Source organism: Camellia sinensis, chromosome 11, assembly GCF_055761805.1.
Source record: "Camellia sinensis isolate YWXY chromosome 11, ASM5576180v1, whole genome shotgun sequence".
NCBI classification, from domain to species: Eukaryota; Viridiplantae; Streptophyta; class Magnoliopsida; order Ericales; family Theaceae; genus Camellia; species Camellia sinensis.
The window spans coordinates 174,867,829-174,888,662 of NC_138971.1; the positions used below are offsets into that span (position 1 = coordinate 174,867,829).

The 20,834-nt window shown below is 33.7% G+C and overlaps 2 protein-coding genes and 2 long non-coding RNA genes across 16 annotated transcripts; 1 reads left to right on the forward strand and 3 right to left on the reverse strand.

Moving 5' to 3' along the window:
• Positions 1-997: 997 nt before the first annotated feature.
• Positions 998-2,869, reverse strand: LOC145803357 (uncharacterized). The gene is made up of 3 exons (XM_082896622.1): positions 2,607-2,869; positions 1,710-1,879; positions 998-1,255 (listed from the first exon to the last, which is right to left on the reverse strand). Exons 1-3 carry the CDS (start codon positions 2,701-2,703, stop codon positions 1,031-1,033), a joined length of 492 nt encoding a protein of 163 aa, XP_082752748.1. The 5' UTR covers positions 2,704-2,869; the 3' UTR covers positions 998-1,030.
• A 4,774-nt stretch (positions 2,870-7,643) lies between these two features.
• On the reverse strand, positions 7,644-8,744 carry LOC145803018 (uncharacterized). The gene is made up of 2 exons (XR_014345011.1): positions 8,404-8,744; positions 7,644-8,258 (listed from the first exon to the last, which is right to left on the reverse strand). It is a non-coding gene; the product is annotated as an uncharacterized LOC145803018 (long non-coding RNA).
• A 51-nt stretch (positions 8,745-8,795) lies between these two features.
• On the reverse strand, positions 8,796-9,574 carry LOC114313296 (uncharacterized). Its single transcript, XR_014345012.1, has 3 exons — positions 9,448-9,574; positions 9,047-9,159; positions 8,796-8,929 (listed from the first exon to the last, which is right to left on the reverse strand). It is a non-coding gene; the product is annotated as an uncharacterized LOC114313296 (long non-coding RNA).
• A 3,045-nt stretch (positions 9,575-12,619) lies between these two features.
• Positions 12,620-19,195, forward strand: LOC114313298 (uncharacterized). Of its 13 annotated transcripts, none has more exons than XM_082896186.1 (18): positions 12,635-12,843; positions 12,988-13,120; positions 13,991-14,041; positions 14,141-14,316; positions 14,615-14,692; positions 14,786-14,897; positions 15,600-15,684; positions 15,786-15,837; positions 15,933-15,994; positions 16,079-16,194; positions 16,307-16,428; positions 16,806-16,874; positions 17,027-17,084; positions 17,519-17,592; positions 17,800-17,848; positions 17,941-18,020; positions 18,170-18,274; positions 18,848-19,195. In XM_082896186.1, exons 2-17 carry the CDS (start codon positions 12,997-12,999, stop codon positions 18,230-18,232), a joined length of 1,371 nt encoding a protein of 456 aa, XP_082752312.1. In that variant the 5' UTR covers positions 12,635-12,843; positions 12,988-12,996; the 3' UTR covers positions 18,233-18,274; positions 18,848-19,195. The 13 variants fall into 13 exon arrangements, with proteins under 13 accessions (XP_082752310.1, XP_028115472.2, XP_028115475.2 ...); XM_082896183.1 differs by having other exon boundaries at positions 18,113-18,274; positions 18,848-18,977; XM_082896184.1 differs by lacking the exon at positions 18,848-19,195 and having other exon boundaries at positions 12,620-12,843; positions 12,984-13,120; positions 18,113-18,412.
• Positions 19,196-20,834: the final 1,639 nt, after the last annotated feature.

A 20,834-nucleotide genomic window follows, 5' to 3' on the forward strand; every position in this document is an offset into this window, starting at 1 on the left:
TGTGTTTGCCCAAGAACCACGTAATGTGAGGTTAGGGTTGGCCACCGATGGTTTCAACCCTATTCCGAATGATGTGTTCCAGCAGGACGAGACCACTGAAATTGTCCAAATCAACATTGCAAATTCCATTAGCAACACTTTACGTAGGACTGATATTGCACCTGATATTATTCCAAGTCAAGTGGTTCTGCAATCTAGTACAAGTGTACATGTAGAGGGTCCAAACAGAGATGATTTTATCTGTGATGATAATGATCAACATTCAAATGATCCTAGTGATGATGAAGATGAATTTCATAGTCATAGTAACTCGGATACAGATGATGATATAGAGCCTTGATTGTAATATCCTTTATTTTTTGCATTATCAAGTCATTTTCATTGTAATGCTCTGGATTGTAATGGCATGCACTTGTTAATGAAGACATGTTTAGTTACAACAAGTTTGGAATGTTGTACCTATTGCTTCATTGTGGTCCATTTGGAAACATCGGAATCTGTCTGAATCTATTTGAAGCTGTGTTTGTTCTACTGTCTCCTCTGTGTGCTGCTGCTGAAGTGCTCTATGTTTTTTTTTCTCTTCTGTTTGGTGATGCTGCTGAATCTGTCTGAATCTGTGTATTAATCTGAATCTGCTGAATCTGTTTTGAATCTGCTGGTGTAATGCTGAAATGCGGCTGCTGCTTGAATCTGTTTTTTATGCTTCCTGCTGGTTTCTCCTCTGTTTTCCTGTTGGTTTCTCACCAACGGTTATATTACTAGCGGATGTTTGGGCTAGCTCATTGGCACCAAGTTTGTTTGGTTTTAATAGCTATGCTCCTCATGTATTTGTGTTCATTATATATAATCTTATTTTGTTTGTTGATAAAAAAAAATTGAAGACATGTTTAGTGATGATTCAAATTGTAATGAATTTTTTTGTTGATAATTTCTTGACTTGTAATGTGGTTCTAATATTACACTATTAGGTTATCTTATAATTTCATAAATTGTCATGCATTTTAAATTTTTACTTTTGGTTGCTTACAATTCATTTGTTAGATACAAAGACTACACAGATGCCACCTGGGCAAGCCACTAAGAGGAGGTCGACGACCTCAATGTCAGAGGCAAACCTGGTTGAGCTCCCAGCTGCATCTCCTGTGGATGCATTTGCAAGTCTATCTCTTGTGGATGAATCTCCATCTTCGCAAACAATTGATATTGGTAAGTGTTTCATCCTTTGTATAGAACAATTTGTTTTTTGCTCCTGAAACTGTAATCAATGTTGAGTAGTTACTACATGCTTACTCTTTTTTGAGTGATTATGATTAAAAATTTGTTAGTATTGAAGTATGACTCTGTGAGAGACAATCTGTGAGAGACAATGAAAAAAGAGATCTTTGAAGTCACAAACGGCACCTAAAAGATAAAGTGAGAGACAATTAGTCAATAAAGAGTGCAAGGCATTTATTGTTTAGTAATCCAGACAGTGTATCTTCAACTGGTTGTCAGCTGGTGCTGTCCTTTTTGTAAATTAACGAAACTCATTTCAACTATGTGTCATATAATGTATATAGGTTGCTGCTACTGCTGCTATATCATGCACGTGTTGCTAACAGACTGTATTGTTATCATTAGGCAAAATGCAAAAATAAAAAACTGACTACTTACAGATGTATACGTACACATGTAATGACCAACAGGAGTATTAAGATAAGTACAGTTACCTGACCATCAAAGTAAGCAACCAGTATTGTTGATGATCCTGGAGATTGTGCTTCAAGAGCACTTTGATTAAGAACTTCCACAGGATTACTTAAGGGAATACTATTGCACCGTGAGACAATCTTTCGACAATTCTCCATCAGTTCTTGGGCATAAACTCCTGGGTTAATCCCTGAAAAATGAATGAAAAATGACTAACTCATCTAAAATCTTAACCTAACTAAACACAGGAATAAATAAAATATTTATGTTTTCAACATGCTCCCATATATTTGGCCAATCTCTCCACCACTAGTGGACCAAACACATGCATGCATTTTAGTAGTATTATATGAATATTATAAAGAAAATTTTATAATAAAACGATGCTAAGGGGGTGCCACTTGTATATAGAAGAGAAAGTATTACAATTATATCGGGTAGGTGGTGATGTTCGAACACAGATAACTATTGCCTACAATGATACTATGTTTGATAATTAATGACCTAAAACTTGTGCTGCTAAGAGATGTGAAACTTAAATATTTATATTCTCAACATGTAGAACAAACCAACTATGCCTGCACAAAACCTAGATATGTCAAGATTGTATTTTTGGAAGAGAAAAATTAGGAAGAAAATAAAGAAAAACAAAGATGAAGATACAGGTCTGTATCAAACAACTGCAGATTATTGCCTATTGGGATATCTAAAAGTTGACTTAGGAACAGTTGTTGATTGAATAGGTGTACATGTGCATCTATTAAGATATTAAACAACAAAATAAAGATTGCACACTATAGGTAAAACCATCCACACACACAAAGAAATGGGAAAATATAAGTTGACATGGACACCTAGGAATAGAAAGTGTAGATTGGTATGCACACTGCACAAAATTATATGAAAAAAAGGGTTACCTTCTAGTGACCACTGACCAACTCCATCAGCCACACCTAACCACTGGGTAGCAACAAACTTGAGAGTTCCATGAGAGTTCCATGAAATGAGTTCCATGATGCTTTAAACTTGAGAGTTCTTAAAATCTACAGCAACCTATATAGCAGCAGCAGCAGCAACCTATATACATTATATGACACATAGTAATCTTCATTCACATATGCTATTTAAAGAGAGTTCTTAAAATCTGCTCTGTATATACAGCAACAGAAGTTTATTTAGCAGCAGCCTATAATAGTGTTTCATTTTGTGTTTATAATATAGGTCCATCTGTAAAGCGAGTACGAGGTCCAACTAGGGGTAAGAACAGTAGTCGACTCATCAGCCAACATGGTGGGAAGAAGCTTTTTGTTGGAGTTTCTATTGAGAGGAGGACATTTGTGGGGCGTAATGCCACCAAGGCCGCTAACGAATTGGGGGCACAAATTCGATTGCAAGCCCCATTGCAAGGAACAAAAAATTGGGAGGACGTTCCACCAGTCATTCGAGCAGCTATTGTACAATCCTTGCGGATAATTTAATTTTTATAGTTGTTGAGATTGAAGTAATTAATATATAAGATGTTTAATTTTCATTTTATGTTTAATTGGGACAGAATAAGTTTGAGATTGAAGGATATGATGAGAGTCCACTTCCACAAGAAATCATTGACACAAAGGCCACACATTTGTTTAAAGGCTGGCGATATCATATGCATGAACATTACAAAGAGTTGGTGAAAGAAGGTACAGATCCTTATAGTAAACCATTTGTTGGGGTGAGCGAAAAAGATTGGAGATACATGATTGATGAAGTGTTTCTTGGTGACACACACAAGGTAATTAACTTAACAGTCATGGATGTTTCTTTTAATTGCACTACAATGAATAACTCAAAGGTCCCAAGTTTCTTTGAAATTCAAATAATATACAATTATATATGAGACAAAGTAAGGAAATTGCAGAGATGGAGGGAAAGCTATAGGAACCATGCTTGGATATTGATTTTTAAGTTAATATTTCTATTGCATTGTAGGAACGGTCAACGAGAAATATAGCCAACAGGAAAAAGTTACCCTATAATCACACCATGGGTTCAAGGTCATTTTCAGCAGCAATCTCAATTGAGGTAACATATTTTTTGTTTTAAAACTTATAGTTAATGCTGCAATTTTTTTATTAACAATATTACTAAGCTTGCATTTTATATGTTTCATGTAGGGAATTGAAACTGGGAAGGAGCCTCACATTGTAGATTTTTTCAAGACCTCACATTGGAGTAAGAAAAAAAAAGATTGGATTGAACTAGTTTGTGCGGAGTTATATGTAAGTATACCTTCATTATATTTGTTATTCATAGTCCTATATAATGCTTAACTAGTTAGTGTACTTGTAAAATAGGATAACTGTTGATCCTTTTTCTTTTTTTTTTTTTCTTTTCTTTTCTTTTTTTAACACAAACAGGAAAAGATGGACCAACTTCGCGAGGAATCTTCACAGCCTGGAGCAACCCCGCTAACACAGGAGGAAATTACTGTTCAAGTCCTTGGGAAGCGTTCAGGGTATTTGAGAGGTTTCGGGGTTGGTCCAAAGCCGTCTTCTGCATTCAATTCTACAACTAGGTCACAAGCACGTGATGAAGAGGTTAAGGGCCTTAAAGAAGAGGTAGCATCACTGAAAGGGATAATTCAATCATATGAAGGACGCTTTGAGCAGTTTGAACACCTTATGAGACAAATGCAGGGCAATGGTAGTGGATACGACTCTTTTGATGAGTAAGTACTATTGCTTTTGATGGTTTGTGAATACTTCTGGGATTTGCTTTAATTTATCAGCTCATAGATCTTATTTTGACAGTTGATCTATGACTGTCGTGTTGGCATCCATTCATATGATGGTCTAATATTGATTTGATTGGTTTCATAGGTTAATTTCATTCGGATTTAGGTACATAGTTGGATGGTTGGGGGACATAGGTTAAGGTGCCTTATTTTCAGTACATGACTTGGTATTAAATTATTGGATTTAGGTACATAGTTACATAGTTACATAGTTACATTTCTATGACTGTCTTGTTAGCTTGTTTGGTTCAAGAGGCTTTATCTTGTTAAAGGCTACTTTATGTAAAGGTAAAGTTAAGAGGTACTATGTGTATAAAGGAGTAGGTGCTGTTTGCAGATGATGGTGTGTTTTTCTAATATTAGTTTATTGGTTTGTGTTGCTTTGGATTGCTGGTTGTTTGTTTTTTTTTTCTCTGTTGGTTTCTCACCAACTATTGAAGCTTGTGTTGGGAAAAGACATGGCTGAGAATCCTGAATATCCACACACAAATAAATAAATACATTGTATCTCTCCTGAAAATTTGAGAAATTATAATTTACTCTCAATGTTTGGCAAAATTACACTATGTTTTCATAATATTTTGATTCACATTACAGTTGTCCCCACAATGTTGGCTTAACAGAATATTCTATTTACAATATATACATGGATAATAATTCTATTTACATAGTTAGGGATTGAACTAGTGATGGAGGAGATAATACACGAACTGTAAGGATGGTAATAATGTGGTGGTGTTGTGGTTTTTTTTTTTTTTTTTTTTATTTAGAAATGTAAACAAATATATTATTATTAACAACGCTTTCTTCAAATTTTTTTTTTTATTGCAGGTAGCTAGCTAGAGGCGTAGTCATGCATGTTTATGGATCTGAGTTTGCCGATGCATTAATTCTAAGTTGTGCATATATATATGTGGAGTTTTTGAGATACTTCGCATCGGACAAATATGACATGCATTTGAAATCTTTGATGTTTTGTTAAATATTTTTTGATGTGGTGAATTTATTGTAAGGATGGATGGTTATTTTGGACGTGTAATGTGTTGATATTGACAGGTGGTTGTAAATATATTAATTATTATTTTGACTTTATAATTGATGGTTTTTTTTATTTTTGATGTGGTGAATTTATTGTAAGGATGGATGGTTATTTTGGGCATGTAATATGTTGATATTGACAGCTGGTTGTAAATATATTAATTATTATTTTGACTTTATAATTGATGGTTTTTTTTTTTTTTTTTAGATTGGATTGGTATATTAAAATTGATTGGATGGACATGAATTATGTATTAATTGCAAATGTATTATAGGTATTACAAAAAATTTAGCATTATATAAAAGAATCAATTTTGAAATTAAAAGTTTTTTTGCGACCAATATGTTTTTAGTCGCAAAAAGGTTCTAGGAATTGCTAATACACCCTTTCTGTGACCAACAAAAATCTGGTCGCCAAAAGTCCACTTTTCGCGACCAAAAACTTCGTCGCCAATGCTCACTTTCTGCGACTAGAATTATTCTGGTCGCCAAAAGTCCATTTTTCGCGACCAAGAACTTGGTCGCCAATGCTCACTTTCTGCAACTAGAATTATTCTGGTCGCCAAAAGTCCATTTTTCGCGACCAAGAACTTCGTCGCCAATGCTCACTTTCTGCGACTAGAATTATTCTGGTAGCTAAAAGTCTACTTTCTGCGACCAAATTCTTAGTCGCAATAGGATCAATTTTGACAAATTCAAGTCCCCTTCGGCGACCAAAGAATGTTGTCGCAAATGATGATTTTCCGCGACCAACTTCACTTTTGGTCTCCAAAAACCTTCTGTGACGGACTTTTGGCGACCAAATTGCGACCAACTTTTTTTGGTCGCTAAAAACTATTAGCGACCAGATTTGACCTTTTTGCGACCAGAAATGTTGGTCACGAAAAGTGTTTTTTCCTGTAGTGAGACATGCTTTCGCCGAAACAGTAGTTTGAGGAGACTTGGAGCAAGAGCTTCCTTTTATTTTATTTATTTTGTATAGCAAAGGGCTAAGTTGTATTGAGTTAGACTCTTCCTTTTGTTGTAACCAAGCAATATCTTGGAAAGATGTAAGCCTGTAAGGTATTTATTTTGTTGATTACTAACTGGTATTACATGTTATAAATTCATGATGAACATTTATGAATGTATATTGCATGTGTTATCTTTTGTAATGCGAACTCTGATGAATGAAAGTATATCAATTCTATCATACTCACTTCTCTTATGAGTTGGATTAGTTGCATTTATTTTGGGGCGTTACGTCCCAAATTATGGAATGTTTTTTCTTATGCACCATTTGATCCTATTTTGTTGGTAAGGAATATTTTAAATTGGTAGGGTGTGGATGGAGTTTACTTTTTTACCCATTGTGGCAGATTTTGGGAGATTCTGTTAAATGATGTTTGGGTATCAATGTGGAAGATAAGTTTTGACATTTCCATTTCACTCGCTCAATCGTATCAACTACTCTCTCAACAAAACCTACAAAAACATATATATAAATATTAAGTTCAACACTTACAATTTGGTTTCCTAACTAGAAGATGCTATTTTCTGCTAAAATCAACAATGGTAATTTTGCTTAGACATTCAACTCCTTATTTTACTAAGAACCATCATATTAGCTACAGCACTCGGCCCCAACAACAATTCTGAACACCATACAGGTACAACCAAGTCAAATTTCTAAATCCATATGCCAAGACTCATTAGCAAAAAATTAACAATTTAAGTTCCAATAAAGTTTGGACCTCTAGAAAAAGAAAAAGAAAAAAAAAACAGATATCAAAAAAAATAATACATGAGTATATCTCAACCTCAAATCCTAAATTCATATATGGACCCAAAAAAAAGATTACATAAATTAATCATGGCAAGATTACATAAATCAAAGAAATGCAAGAATTTTTTTTAGAAAGGGGAAAAAAAAGTTTCAGAGGACTCAGAATCAATCTGCTACCATGTGATATACTCGACAAAAATTGGTAGATGACAAGAGGATCTATTTTGAATGTAAATATCACCCAATTCTCTTTTAGAAAGCGGATTGAAAGCATATATATTTTGCAAACATTGTTTTATGGAGCATGGGTCAGACATCTCCACTAAGAAAATAGCATCTTGAATTTAATGTACAAAGACACTAATTGTGCAGATATTTGTCATGTAATTTTTTGATAAGTGTATTCGTCATCCATCCATGGGACAAAACAAATCTAACACCCATCCATCAAAATGTTAACTTCCCTGTCAATCCCCATAGTTTTCCATCTCCACCTAAGTCATTCTCCACAAAGCTAGTAAAAATAACAAGTGCTATATCTAAACATCGTTGTAAAGAAAGATACTAGTGAAAGTACAAAAAGCCAAAGGTGAAAATGGGAAAGAATGAGCAACTGAAAGGTGAATCAGTAATACAGCAAACTCAGAGCAAGCTAAACAAATGAGGATATTTTAGGACATGAAAGGTTACCACAGTTGCCTATCATAGTGCCAACTGCATCCTGATGACATCAGTGGCACAAACACTGTCGTTCTGAACTGGTTAATCCGCAGGAGAAATCCTCTTCCCTCTCAAGGGCATTCCTTCACTGTGAAACATGTTGCATTCTTTCAAATCAGCTGATGGTATGGTGCTGGGTTTACCTGAACATCTAAAATGATGCATCCTTGGACTTTCTATGACCACATGAGAACCAGCTGCACCATACAGTAAAGGCTAGTTCCTCTCAAAATTGATCTTCTTCCTAGAGCCATCACGTAGAAATGTGAACTGGAAAGAAATTACGAACATAAAAAAATAAAATAGGTGATAAAGGTGTCATGGTTAAGAATGAAACACAACTAGGAAAAAACCTATGTGACAATGGAAGGAAACAATATGCCACATATTAAATGAAGTCATTTAAGTGCCTAACCTGGTCAGAAGAATAACCAGCATTGACAGGCAGTTGCTTGGATGGATTAGAATCAATTGTGTTCTATTCTGAACGCTAGGATGGCATACCCAGGGAATGGTGTAACTGCTTAATGAATGATGCTTCCAAAGCATCAAGATATGAATTATGCTTCTCATCCGTCCATGTCGTGTGTTGTCCCAGCATGAATTAACCAGTATAAGAAATTTAGAATTTTCAGGAAAATAAAGAAAGAAGATGTGAAGAACAACTTATGTAGCATAAACAAATAAGTGTTCAGAATTTGTCAAACAAATTTATAAATAAATTTTTTTCGAACAATCATAAAACTTACTATTCTCTTGATAATAAATTTTTAACAAGGAACTTGCCGTTTAGTTTTACCATCTTTCCCAATAATTTGTTTAATTATTTCAATCTAGCTGTGAGGGTGTTTATAGCTCAAAGGCATGCTTTATCCAAGGTCCGTGATATGACCTCCAGAGGAAATTACCTGTTAAGCTAGTACACAAAACATGGAGAGGACCTACAGGAAATTTGATAAGACGGTAAAATTAAAGCTCATTATTTGAAATATAGTAATTTCATAAATAGCTATGAAGAGATCTCCATTGTGGAATTGAACAAGAACCTGCATACCCACCTACAGTGATGTCCATATACTTCCAAGGGAAGGAGAAGGGGAAGGGCCGAAACAGGGATAGACATTCTCCACTACAGAACCGCAGCATTGCCAATTGAAGGAAAAGCAAACCTCTAACACATTATATGTAACATGGAAACACAGAGAGGTATATATATAAAGAGACAAACACATGTTAATATTAATCTTAGAAATGGAGACAAATTTTGTAAGCATGAAAATTTATAAGACTTGCGACACAGAGAGACTTTATTTGGTTCTATAACATCTAAGTATTAAGCACCAGGTCCATTGATCTCATCCTAGCTCTTTTTAGTTCCTGAGATGTTCAAAATCCAACAAGCCACCTTAGTATACAGCAATAGAAGGGTAAGATAAAATGTTGGACTAAATGTACAAACCTTGAACTCTTTTTTACACCATGAGTTTTGGCCCCACTCATCTGCCACCTTCAAAAGAATGACAACATATGGTGTGTGTTTATGGACAACAAAATCAGGCACTTTCAAGTCAATTGTTTCAGCAAAGCTATCGTTGGTAAACATGCAATCAGCTTTTCACTTAAGATATAAGCTGTTAAAAAAGAAAGAAAGCAAAGCAGCTAATTAATATGAATGTTATCATAGTAATAATACTCAAACCAAGTAAACTTTGTATAAGTCTCTCCATACAACATTGGTTCAACCTTCCAATACAAATGCATTAGAAACCTGAAAAATCAAACAAGTACCTTTTAGTAAAAGTTCTAACTAGGGTAAGGTACTATTGCCCCCTTTTCTTCATGAATATATATATATATATGTGTGTGTGTGTGTGTGTGTGTGTGTGTGTGTGTTGGGAGGGGGGGGGGGAAGGGGTTGAAAAGTTTAATACTATTTTTAATGATTCATTTCCTTGTATTGAGAATAGGGTCTGAATTTTGTATGCTGGTTCAATTTCCATTTCGGTTGCAATTTCTATCTAAGAAAAATTACTAAACAGATTTTGACAAAAACAAAGGGGTCTTGAACTATATACCAAGAGAAAGGAGTATCTGAAAACTCTAAGCTTTCTACTTTGCTCTGTTTTAAACTTGATTCAAGCTTTCTCTGCTTCAATTTAACAAACCTGAACTGAAAATCCCAAAAGCACTAGAACAACTATAGAGAGAGGAGGGTGAGAAAAACCCAAAAATAAAGAAAATGAATTTAGGATGGAACCTAGGTTCTTAAATTACATGTCTGATATATCATATGCCTTGTCCAAATTATATCTAAAAAATGCTAACTGGACTTACATGTAGAAGAGCATTTGCAATCATAGGCTTCAATACATTAAGCTCAAAATGGAAATTTCATCCACCCATTGTAGTGACCACATGGTTTCTCACTACTAGGTTCTCCAATTAATGTCTATCATCGAAGTAAACTAGAATAAGACAGTAAACCTTACCTGAGTGCAAACCATAGTAAAGGCCTCACATTGATTAGGGTTCACTTTCCCCTCAAATAGAGTGCTCAAACAAAATAAGATTTATCAGGTAAAGAAATAGGACTTCAATCCTGAAGTAGTGTGCAAACTATTGTCTTAATCCAGCTTTACTTAAATTCTTTAGATTCTAAATTCTCTATCCACAATACTATTACAAAGTTTACTCATCTTACATCATCAACTAAAACTATACAGTCTACAAATAATACGATCTTAAATGTTCCTAATAGATTCATTTATAATTTATAACTAATGCAAAAAGATAAGGACTTAGTATTGATTTTTTGATGTCAACAACTTTATTGCGTATTTTTTTTTTTTTTAAAAGGACTTTGAAGCCATTATCACTCATCTATTGACTTCATAAAAAGTTAAATATTCATTTAACAACACAAAACATCGTAATCAAACAGCATACTCATACAATTTGATAAGGTTTATAAGAGATCCCATTCTCTTCTACCAATCAAATCACATTAAAAACAGAATCCTAAATTGACATCCTCATTGGATGTTCAAAACACAAAAAAAGAAAACGAAAAAGAAAAAAACAGCCTAATTAGGTATCCAAAACACAAAGCAAAGCACTAATTCATAACAATTAGGATTGGAGTGATAATGAGGTTAGATCTGTGAAAATATGGTTGGTTGGGGAAATTGATAAGTGGATTATTAGTCTAGCCGAATTGATAATCCCCCTATGCAACCAGATTAACAAAGTTGAAGTAGACATGAGATTGAAAAAATAGTGAGGACATTAAATGCTATTTTATTATTTTTATTTTTGTTTTTTCACTAAAGTGCAACTTGTTATTTGTAAAATAAAAATATATTCGTTTTAGAATTTTTTTAATACATTTTTTTTTATATAAAAATAATTTAACAATCTCATCACTAATCATCACTCGCACTATCATTAAAACAAACACCCTTTTACTTAATCCCCTCACTAACAATCTCCATATTAACAATTTTTTCACTAACAATTTCATCAAACCTAATCCGCCAAATAAACGTAGCCTTAGAATCAACTCATTACTAAAATTGCTTGATTATTGTATACATATAAGTTGTTTGATAAAATACTTATACGAGCCGTCCTTTTGGAGCTAGAATTATTGGCCGTGTGGTGATTTAAAATTAGGTGGAATAGCAATCAGATTGCTTGTTTTTATTTTTCAAAAAACACTTTTCAAAAAATTTTACATTTTTATTTTTCGTGTTTTTTTGTTTTTACTGAATTTTTTTAATATTTTAAGCAATTTTTTTTATTTTTTAGACCCACTAACATAAATACAGCTAAAAAGTAAAAAAATTGTAAAAAAAATCTTTTAAAAATTCACTAAATACCAAAAATATAAAAAAATACAAGAATTCAGTACATTTTTTATATTTTTATGTATTTATTAATTTTTTAAAATATTTTTTCACAATTTTTTTATTTTTTAGATACATCTAACTAAGATGCATCTAAAAAAGAAAAAAAAATGTTTAAAATTTAAAAAATATTCACTAAAAATAAAAGAATACGAAAACCCAAAAACTCAATTTTCAAAAAATTTAATTTAAAAAACTCAAACCAAACACACTGAAACTCTGTACCGAAGTTGTAATTGTTGTCCATTCATACTACATCCTTTGTAATTTGCTAAATTTGAATAAATATGGAACTAATTATTAAAGTGCAACATTTTTTTTTTCCCCCTTCCAAATACAATCTAAGAGACTAATTAGCACAAAAGTACTAAAAATTAATGGTGAAATTTTTAGGAAATGTAGTCATGCACTCCCCTTTTATCTTGAGAAAAATTATGGTGTGTTTGGTTTGTATTTATAGAGTAATTTTTGAGATAAAAAGTATAAAAAGTTGTTTGATTTGTCTTTTTTTAAAAATAATTTTAAAAAATTATTTTAGAAAGAGAATTTTAAAAAAAGTGATTGATTTGAGATAAATTTGTGCGGTCTTAATTACAAACAATTGTGTAGCTACAAAGGAGAGAATTAAGAATAGTTCCAGTTATGAATTATTGTAATTATGTCATGAATATTAAAAAGTTATAAATCATTATAGTTTTATTATGAAATAGAAAATGTTAAGAGGGTGAAATGTTATTATCCTATTTTTTATTGTAACCTTTTACCAACGTGGCGGCATGACATCCTGCAGGCGGGAAAATGCTAACCCTAAACATTTTCCCAGAGACTTTCCCGCTAAAACTAGAAAGTGATCGCCTCGCCACCATTTTTTTTAATTTTCGAACGTCTCTGGCAAACCCTCGACGCAACGAACTTCATCCTTCACTTGTCCTTGCGAATTCAAACACGTCGTAAGCATCATTCTTCAATTCTTCGATAATCCACTCTGTTTATATATATATATATATGTACGTGTATGTATTTTGTTGTTTGTTTGCCGAGAAAGTGAAATTGAAGTACTGAAGACTGTCTTTTTGATTTGGGGAAAAAGTTAGAACTCAAAAATGCCTAGAGAAGAATCTGAGAATGGTAGAGATGACATGTTAATTGACGGATGTGAGCCTGAACAGCCTCGAGGAAACTCTGTTCCGGATGGGTTCAATACGAATTACCTCAAAGTTTACTATGGTAATTGCTTCTCCATTTCGATTATGAACTGTTTGGTCAATTTGGGTTTTAATATATCAGCAGATTTATCCTGATTGAGACTTAATTAGCTTGCCATTGATTGTTAATTAAATTTATTTGATGAAATAAAGAATTGGGTAATACTGAAACTGGTTTACTGAATAACTTTATAATTGTGTTGATCTCTTGGTTGGCTATTTCATGAGATGTTTGGTTTGGGATCATATATTTGGTAGTAGATGTGAAGTTTTTGTAGATCTATCAAATGTAAAATTATGCCTAATGTTGGGGTTTACGGATCCTGATAGTACTGAACATGGGGCCCTGGGGTTCGGGGGGACCTGCCCCGAGGGTAGGGGGTCTCGATTTTTTCTGAGCTTCCGGATGGTAATCCTGAAGTGCGGGTTCGAATCCCGCTCGTGAGCACATGCAAAAAAGTTGTGAACTGAGAATTAAATAAAAAAAAAAGAGTAAGCGTCTAGTTTTCCAGCTCCAAAATATAGGTCTGATTAGAAAATGAGTACTAAGGGTAGCTTGGTAATTGTTGATGTAACCCTAGCGCTATATAAGGTGTTGCTTTTTGTAGTAGTTGATTGTACTCTCGTGTCATTCTCTTTGATATAGTGAAACTGGCCTAAGCTGTGGACATAGGCAATCTTGCCGAACAACGTAAATCTGTGTCATTTCTTGTGTGAGATTTTTCATTTTCTTCTTGCTATTGTTTGTGTGTTTGGTTATTTCTTAACACCTAATTCTATTTGTGTGAGTCTATGATTAATATACTGATGATTACTCACGACGGTCTTGATGTTAAATGTTTGCTAATTTATTGTCATCTCTTGTAAAAGGTTTAATTTTTATTTATGGCAGGGAAGCTTTTTCCACATCATGATATATTTAAGTGGATGTCTTATGGAAATGGTAATCCAAATTCCCTGTTCAGCCCCTTCTCTCTCTCCCTCCCTCTCTTTTACTTATGTTTTGTTGATATTATTATGTTTTATAACCATATGTCTATAGATGGAAAGCATCCTGCATGTGACCGGTCATACTTTGGACGGAGAGAGTTCTCTTTCACATTGGATAATGACATATATCTGCGATTTCAGTCTTTCAACAGTGCATCTGAACTGGAAAATTCCATCAACGAGAAGTGTCCAGTTAAAATAGATATTGGGCCCGTATACAATGTGGATGTAAGATTTGTATACTTCATTTTTGCACCAGCTAAAGCTTAATTCAGTTTTTCAGCTGATTTTAATGCTGTTTATAAGGTTCCTAGGTTTAGTGTAGATGATCAATAACTTTAAATGAATCCCTTTGCTACTTCACATACTTCATTTTAATCTTTTAAGTGATTCCATATTGCATGCTGTCACTAGTGTGTGTTGCAATTTATAATACGAGATTCTTATTTTTCCTGTTCCTTAATTTAGAGTTCTTCACCGTTCTTGCTAAAACTTTTTGTTCATTGCTTGTTTTTGTGTTCCACAGCCTGCAAAGAGGCATGCCTATGCACAAGCTGGTGATAATGGTTTTGCTCCAGTGGAGAGGGAACTTATTTTTGATGTAGTAAGTTAACCAGTTTCTGAAAAGTTGCAACCTAATTAATTGTGAATATAACATCTCGGTCTGTGACAAGCTTATGGTACATTTTCCACCCAGGATATAACAGATTATGATGATGTTAGATATTGCTGCTCAGGCGCTGATGTTTGCTTGGATTGCTGGCCACTAATGACGGTTGCTGTTAAAGTGATTGATACTACTCTCAGAGGTTGGATTATTGTGCATTTTTATTCCATATTTTCTTACAAAGGTTTAGCAGGGTTGCATGTCTGTAAGATCTAAATACCACTACAAAAACACTGTAACAGTCATGATAAGTGACAAAGCACTTGTGACTTTTATGTTACACAGATAAATTACTTTAAAGTAGCTGTCATTTGAAACAGAAATCATCAATGGAAGCCGTTAACTTGTTATCTTACGCTGCTAATGGTGTTACTTTCTGCTAGATGAATATTTAGTTCTCTCTTTTCTGTATAGGATAACACAAGTACAGTGAACTGTTTTTAAGAAGTACATAGTATATATGCTTTGTATTTCTCTTTTACACCTCCATGGCTCATATATCGTACTGCATTTGGTGTTGGAATTGATCTGATGCTATTTGAGTTTACATTCTTTTACACAGGTTTTATTGTATTTTTACTTGTGAGAAACTTCTACATGGAGAAAACATGTTCCTTACTACATTCCTCCTGATGATCAATATTTGACATTTTTGTCTTTTTAATTGATTAAATCATATTACCATAAATATATCTTGTGCTGCTAACTTTTTCTTTTGGAAAACTGTTGTAGATTGGGAATTGTAGTTTTAGCTTTTTTATATCCATGTGTATGTACCTGTTAGTTATTTATTATGAGCTCAATTGTTTGCTAAGATTACAATTCTCACTAATATCTAATGCAGATGACTTTGGCTTCAATCACGTTCTGTGGGTGTACAGTGGCCGACGTGGTGTCCATTGCTGGGTTTGTGATGAGAAGGCCAGAAGGTAAATGCCTCAAATAGTTTGGAAAGTGAAAGTTCCATTCATTTTGTTGCTATTTGTGTTATCATTTTTCAAGGTTTAAAATCTACTGCCGTAATCCCCAGGTTGAATAATGAGCAGAGGGCGGCTATTGCCGATTATTTCCGTGTATATAAGGTTGCTTGCTACTGTTTCTGAATTCAATAAGGTTTTCAGCAAATTGTCTGTAGCATGAGGTTTAATGGAAATATATCTTTGACACTTTTGTTCAGGGCAATGAGAATAGTCATAAAAAGGTTTCTCTGACAGGTCATGCACTTCATCCTTTCCTTGCGTAAGTGGTTAATTTATATCATTGATCTTCTCTCTCTGTATTTGTCTATTATTATATTCACCAAATTTCATTCAATCATTGCAGAAGATCATACACTGAGGTTTTGAAAGGTTTCTTTGAGGAGAAATTGCTATCTAGTCAAAATTTGTTTTCAAATGAGGAGAGATTTGAAAAGATCCTGGAGATGATTCCTGATGAATGTACACGAATTTGATTTGTATCAATTTTTGTCTCTGTTCTTTTTCTCAAATAATACACAGTTCTGTCATTTCCTGCAAACATTGTATGCATAATTAGAAGTAATCTTTGCAGCTATTACTTCAGAACTTCGGGGAAAGTGGCAGGAAAGCAGGCGTTCCTCCATTTCAAAAGAAGACATTAATGTTGTTCGATGGGGGCAACTAAAACAGATGCTGCAATCTGGGAAACAGAAGGTGCAAAACTACTTTCATAATATAAACATCTTATCTTAAAAATGGCTGACTTTGTGGTGGACTGGTGTTATTTTAAATTGATCGGCCTAGACTAGACTAGACCAATGCTGATCCATTTTGTTGCTTGTGTATCTCTTTCTATGACATTGATCGGCCGATTCGGCCTATACATTAATGTTTTGTGCCTTTTCTAAGCAAGACTTATATATAGATTTTGCATTCCATCTCTCAAGTTTCAAGAGTTAGTTTGACAATGTATGTGTGCTGGGATGAGCATTATTGTCAAAGTTACAAACAGAACAATTTTGTTTGGCACCTTATCCTGTGCTTGTTGTAATTTATAAGAAAATTTTTGTTTCATCCATTTTCATATTCAGGGTCAGGGGCTTCGCCGGTGTGTTGAAGAGATTGTGTTCTCTTATGCTTATCCTAGACTTGATATGGAGGTTTGTAGAACATTTCCATCTTCCTCATGCTCTTTATGGTCATCCACTGTGTGTTAGTTTAGTAAGAAGTGTGTACTCCATAGGAGTTTAATTCTATTCTTTATACATCTATAGTGTGTACTTTACATGGAACTTATTTGGATATATTTCAGGTTTCAAAACATATGAACCATTTGTTGAAGGCACCATTCTGCATACACCCCAAAACAGGTTGGTATCTATTACTTGCGATAGGAATAGCCAGGAAATTGGAAGGTATTCCCTTGCTATTTGATATAATGCTTGACAATAGCAAAAAACACTGAAAGTTGTTTAAAGATGAGAATTTTAGTATTATTTTCTATTTTTCTTGTTTGGGAACAGGTTATTTTAATAACTTTTTGACATTTTCGTTAAAATATGAGGTAAAAAAAATTAGTATGTTTGGAATGACTTTTTAGTTTTTTACGAAAAGATGTACAAAAAGTAGAGAGAAAAATGAATCTTTGACTTTTTGGTATAGTTTATAGGCTTTTTGATTTTTTTAGTAATTTTTTAACTTTTTGATTAAAACCCTCGCATAGTATACTTTTTAGCAATTGAGGGGTTCGTAGTATTAGCATTACATATCTTCGTTGCCATTAATTTCCTTATCTTTTTTCCAGGTCGTGTATGTATTCCTATAGATCCAAATCATTGTGAAGAATTTGATCCTACAACTGTACCAACCCTTTCCAAGGTATGCATGTACCAAATATGATACGCCAATCAAATGCTTACAACACAAGATTCAGTAGTTTTCTACTCACCTCACCTCACCTCACCTCCAAGTGAAAAGATGTTGATAAGGGATGAATACATCCTGGTTTGGTTTTAATTCAGTTTTTTATTTTATTTTATTTTTTTTATACCCATTAATTCCTGCTTGATTTTGTCAAATATGCAGCTTTTGGGCGAGCTTAACATGGGAGGTGTGAAGGCAAATGGTGGTGACGGTACTTCAACTTAAATTCAGATATAATCAGTTTTTTATACCCATTAACAGAAGCAATAATATTAATATATTTTTTGGTTTAATGATGAACAGAATGGGATAAAACGTCTCTTGGAAAATCAGTCAGATATTTCAGGTCATCTTTTTTGCAGCCTCTGCTAAAGTCATGCAAGGTATGTCTCATTTATTTATATTCCAAACTATATTTCATGTTTAATAATTTTTTTCTCAAATTTTATCTTCTTTTTTTTTACTTTAAACAAAGAGTGGTTTAAAGGAGAAAGCAACAGCATTGAAACAAGCAATTTACGATATATTGCAGGAGGAGATAGAAAGTTCCTACAGTGCAAAACTTCAGGAGTCAAAAAATTCACTGAGCTGGTAGTCTTTTCTGAGCTTCTAGCTTTCTAGGATTGTGCCGTAAGATGTAAGTGAAAATTATGTAATGTAGTCTTACTCTATTTTTATGTTGTGAAATTGTCTTGAAGAATCCAGTAGAATTAAAAAGAACATTGACAGTCGAGTAAATTATCATGATGTCAAACCATTACAGTTTCCCTCTCTATTTGTTGATCTTGGTCTTTTATTTATTTATTTTTTTTTGTTGATAAATCTAGAACTGACCACTTTTGAGATTGAAAGAAATGATTTGATTAACTGTTTAGCAGAATTGGAATGGATTGAAAGTAACCAAATAGTGTCTGTTGTGTTGAGAGTTGAACATTGCTTTCACTTGTACATTGCTTTCTATCTCCGTCCTAGTCAAACCACTGTACTCTGCCAGTCATGGATTTTATGCTTCTTTAATGGGCTTCATCGGCCCCACCGACCATGGGGTTCATCTATCCAATCATTTTTAATTCAAAAAGGTTAAATTTTGACATTGTTTGTCATAACTTAAAAAAATCAAAAAGTAAAAATGATCCGTTGTTTGAAATTGGCCCGAATATTCAAAACAATGTCATTTTGGTCTTTTTTTTTTCTGTGCGTTCAAATACAGAGGGGAGAGAGAAGAGAAGAGAAGAGGAGAAGGAAGATCGGCGGCGATGGCGGTTGGTGATGTCAGTGATCGGTCGGTGATGGCGGTCCCTTTTTCAGTAGATCTAGATTTGAGGATGAAAGGAATTTTTTTTTTTTTTTTTTGTTGATGAAGATGATGATGTTCAAAATCTAAAGATGAAAGGAAAAAAAAAAATTGTTGATAAAGATGTTGATGATATTGATCTGGATCTGCAGACCCAGATCTTGTTGATGTTGATAAACAAAAAAAAAAAATTGTTCAGAAAAAAATTTGTTGATGTTGATCAACAAATTTTTTTTTTTTTTTGTTGATGTTGATGTTGATGAACCCAACAACGCAACAGACCCAGCTCCTTCTTCTCTATTTCAAAAATTTCATCATCTTCAGAAAAACGCAAAGAAAGGGGGGGAAAAAAAAAAGACACCAAAACGACGTCGTTTTGGTGTCAAGTCACTCTCGAGCCACACTCTTTCGAGCTACAAATCGGAACTGATCAAAAAGTTACTATCTTATTTAAGCACGTCATCTTATTTAAGTCACAGTACTTCTCTATTACATCATTTCAAACTCAATTCATATTCAATCTATATTTCATAAAAAGTTAAAAAATATATTTATTTAAATCATCTCAAATCGTCCTTATCTATGCGCACAAAAAAGGTACATTAGAATGTGTTAACTGTGAAGTGGAAAAGGTGCATTAGGCCTCCGTTTGGGAAGTGGGTTGGCTTTTTGACTTTTTTGGCTATTTAAGTCTGGGCTCAAAAGCTTAGTTTGGGAAGGACTTTTTGGTTTTTTTGACTTTTTTTATAAAAGAAGAGTAATGATTATGGGTTGGATGTGATGTTTTGTCTGTTATGACTCAAATAACCTATTCTGTCTTTTGTGACTCAAAGAGCAAAAAGAATCTAAAAAAACTCTTCCCAAACGACACCCTAAATCGTGTTAACTGTGAGGTGCTTACGCGTTAGCCAAATATCACAAAATTTTGTAACCGATGTCAATTTTGGATCATAATTATGCATGTGATACACAAAATTGCTATACAAGCCTAGCAATTGCTGCACATCTTGATAGCAGTCAAATCTAATCCTAAATAATAATGTATGATGTAACTTGGCAAGAGGGTTATAGCTTGTTTGGTTGCACCTATTCCATCAAATCAAATTAAAGGATCGTGCGAACAAAGTGAATTCTATGTATTAGCCCTATTTTGTAAGATTTATTTTTAGTTTATTTCAATTTTTAGTTTAATTTAAGTTATTTTGATGTGTTTGGTTCAGCTTAAGAATACAGATTATAACTTTTTGTAAGTCAAAAATCAACTTATTCTTTGAATGGGGGAGAAGAAGCTTAATTTATAAGTCAAAAATCAGTTTAAGCACGCAGTTGAGATATGAGGGGTAAAATGACTAAAATGCCCCTCATAATTTTAAATTATTACAAGTGTACTATGTATATAAACCAAAACACACTCATTTTTTGTCCCTCACACGAGCCAAAGAGGTTATTTCTGGCGAAGGGGATTTTCAGCGACAGGGTGATTTCTGGTTATCTCTCTCTCTCTCTCACCAGAAAGGCAAATCCCTAGCTCGCCATCGATGAACCAGAGCTCGTCATCGATGGCGTGACGATTGAAAGGTAACAAACCAGAGCTTGCAATCGACAACCCTAACCACACCCATCGCAATCGCAGCAGATCTCTCTCTGGCGTCGCGATCTGAAACACTAGCACCCCGTCCTCTGTGGCGATTGATCGCAACAGATTCTTTCTATGCCGTCGCGATCTCAAACCCTAGCGTCCCGTCGCCACTATGCCCACTACCGGGGCTGCCGGAGAAGAAGGGTTGTTAGTGTTTTTTTAATAATAAAAATAATAATAATAATAATAAATTTTATATTAATTAATACTAAAAATTGTTTTTTTTATTAAGCTATTAATGAAATAAATTTTATATTAATTTAC

Excerpts from the sequence above, each read along its gene's own strand:
- LOC145803357 (XM_082896622.1), bottom strand. The coding sequence starts at position 2,703 with ATGGAACTCATTTCATGGAACTCTCATGGAACTCTCAAGTTTGTTGCT. Across the intron at positions 1,880-2,606 it reads TGGTCAGTGGTCACTAGAAG|GGATTAACCCAGGAGTTTAT; the intron begins GTAACCCTTTTT and ends TTCATTTTTCAG. Across the intron at positions 1,256-1,709 it reads TTGCTTACTTTGATGGTCAG|TTTCAGGAGCAAAAAACAAA; the intron begins GTAACTGTACTT and ends CATTGATTACAG.
- LOC114313298 (XM_082896184.1), top strand. The coding sequence starts at position 12,997 with ATGCCTAGAGAAGAATCTGAGAATGGTAGAGATGACATGTTAATTGAC. Across the intron at positions 14,693-14,785 it reads GGGAACTTATTTTTGATGTA|GATATAACAGATTATGATGA; the intron begins GTAAGTTAACCA and ends TTTTCCACCCAG. Across the intron at positions 15,685-15,785 it reads TGTGATGAGAAGGCCAGAAG|GTTGAATAATGAGCAGAGGG; the intron begins GTAAATGCCTCA and ends CGTAATCCCCAG.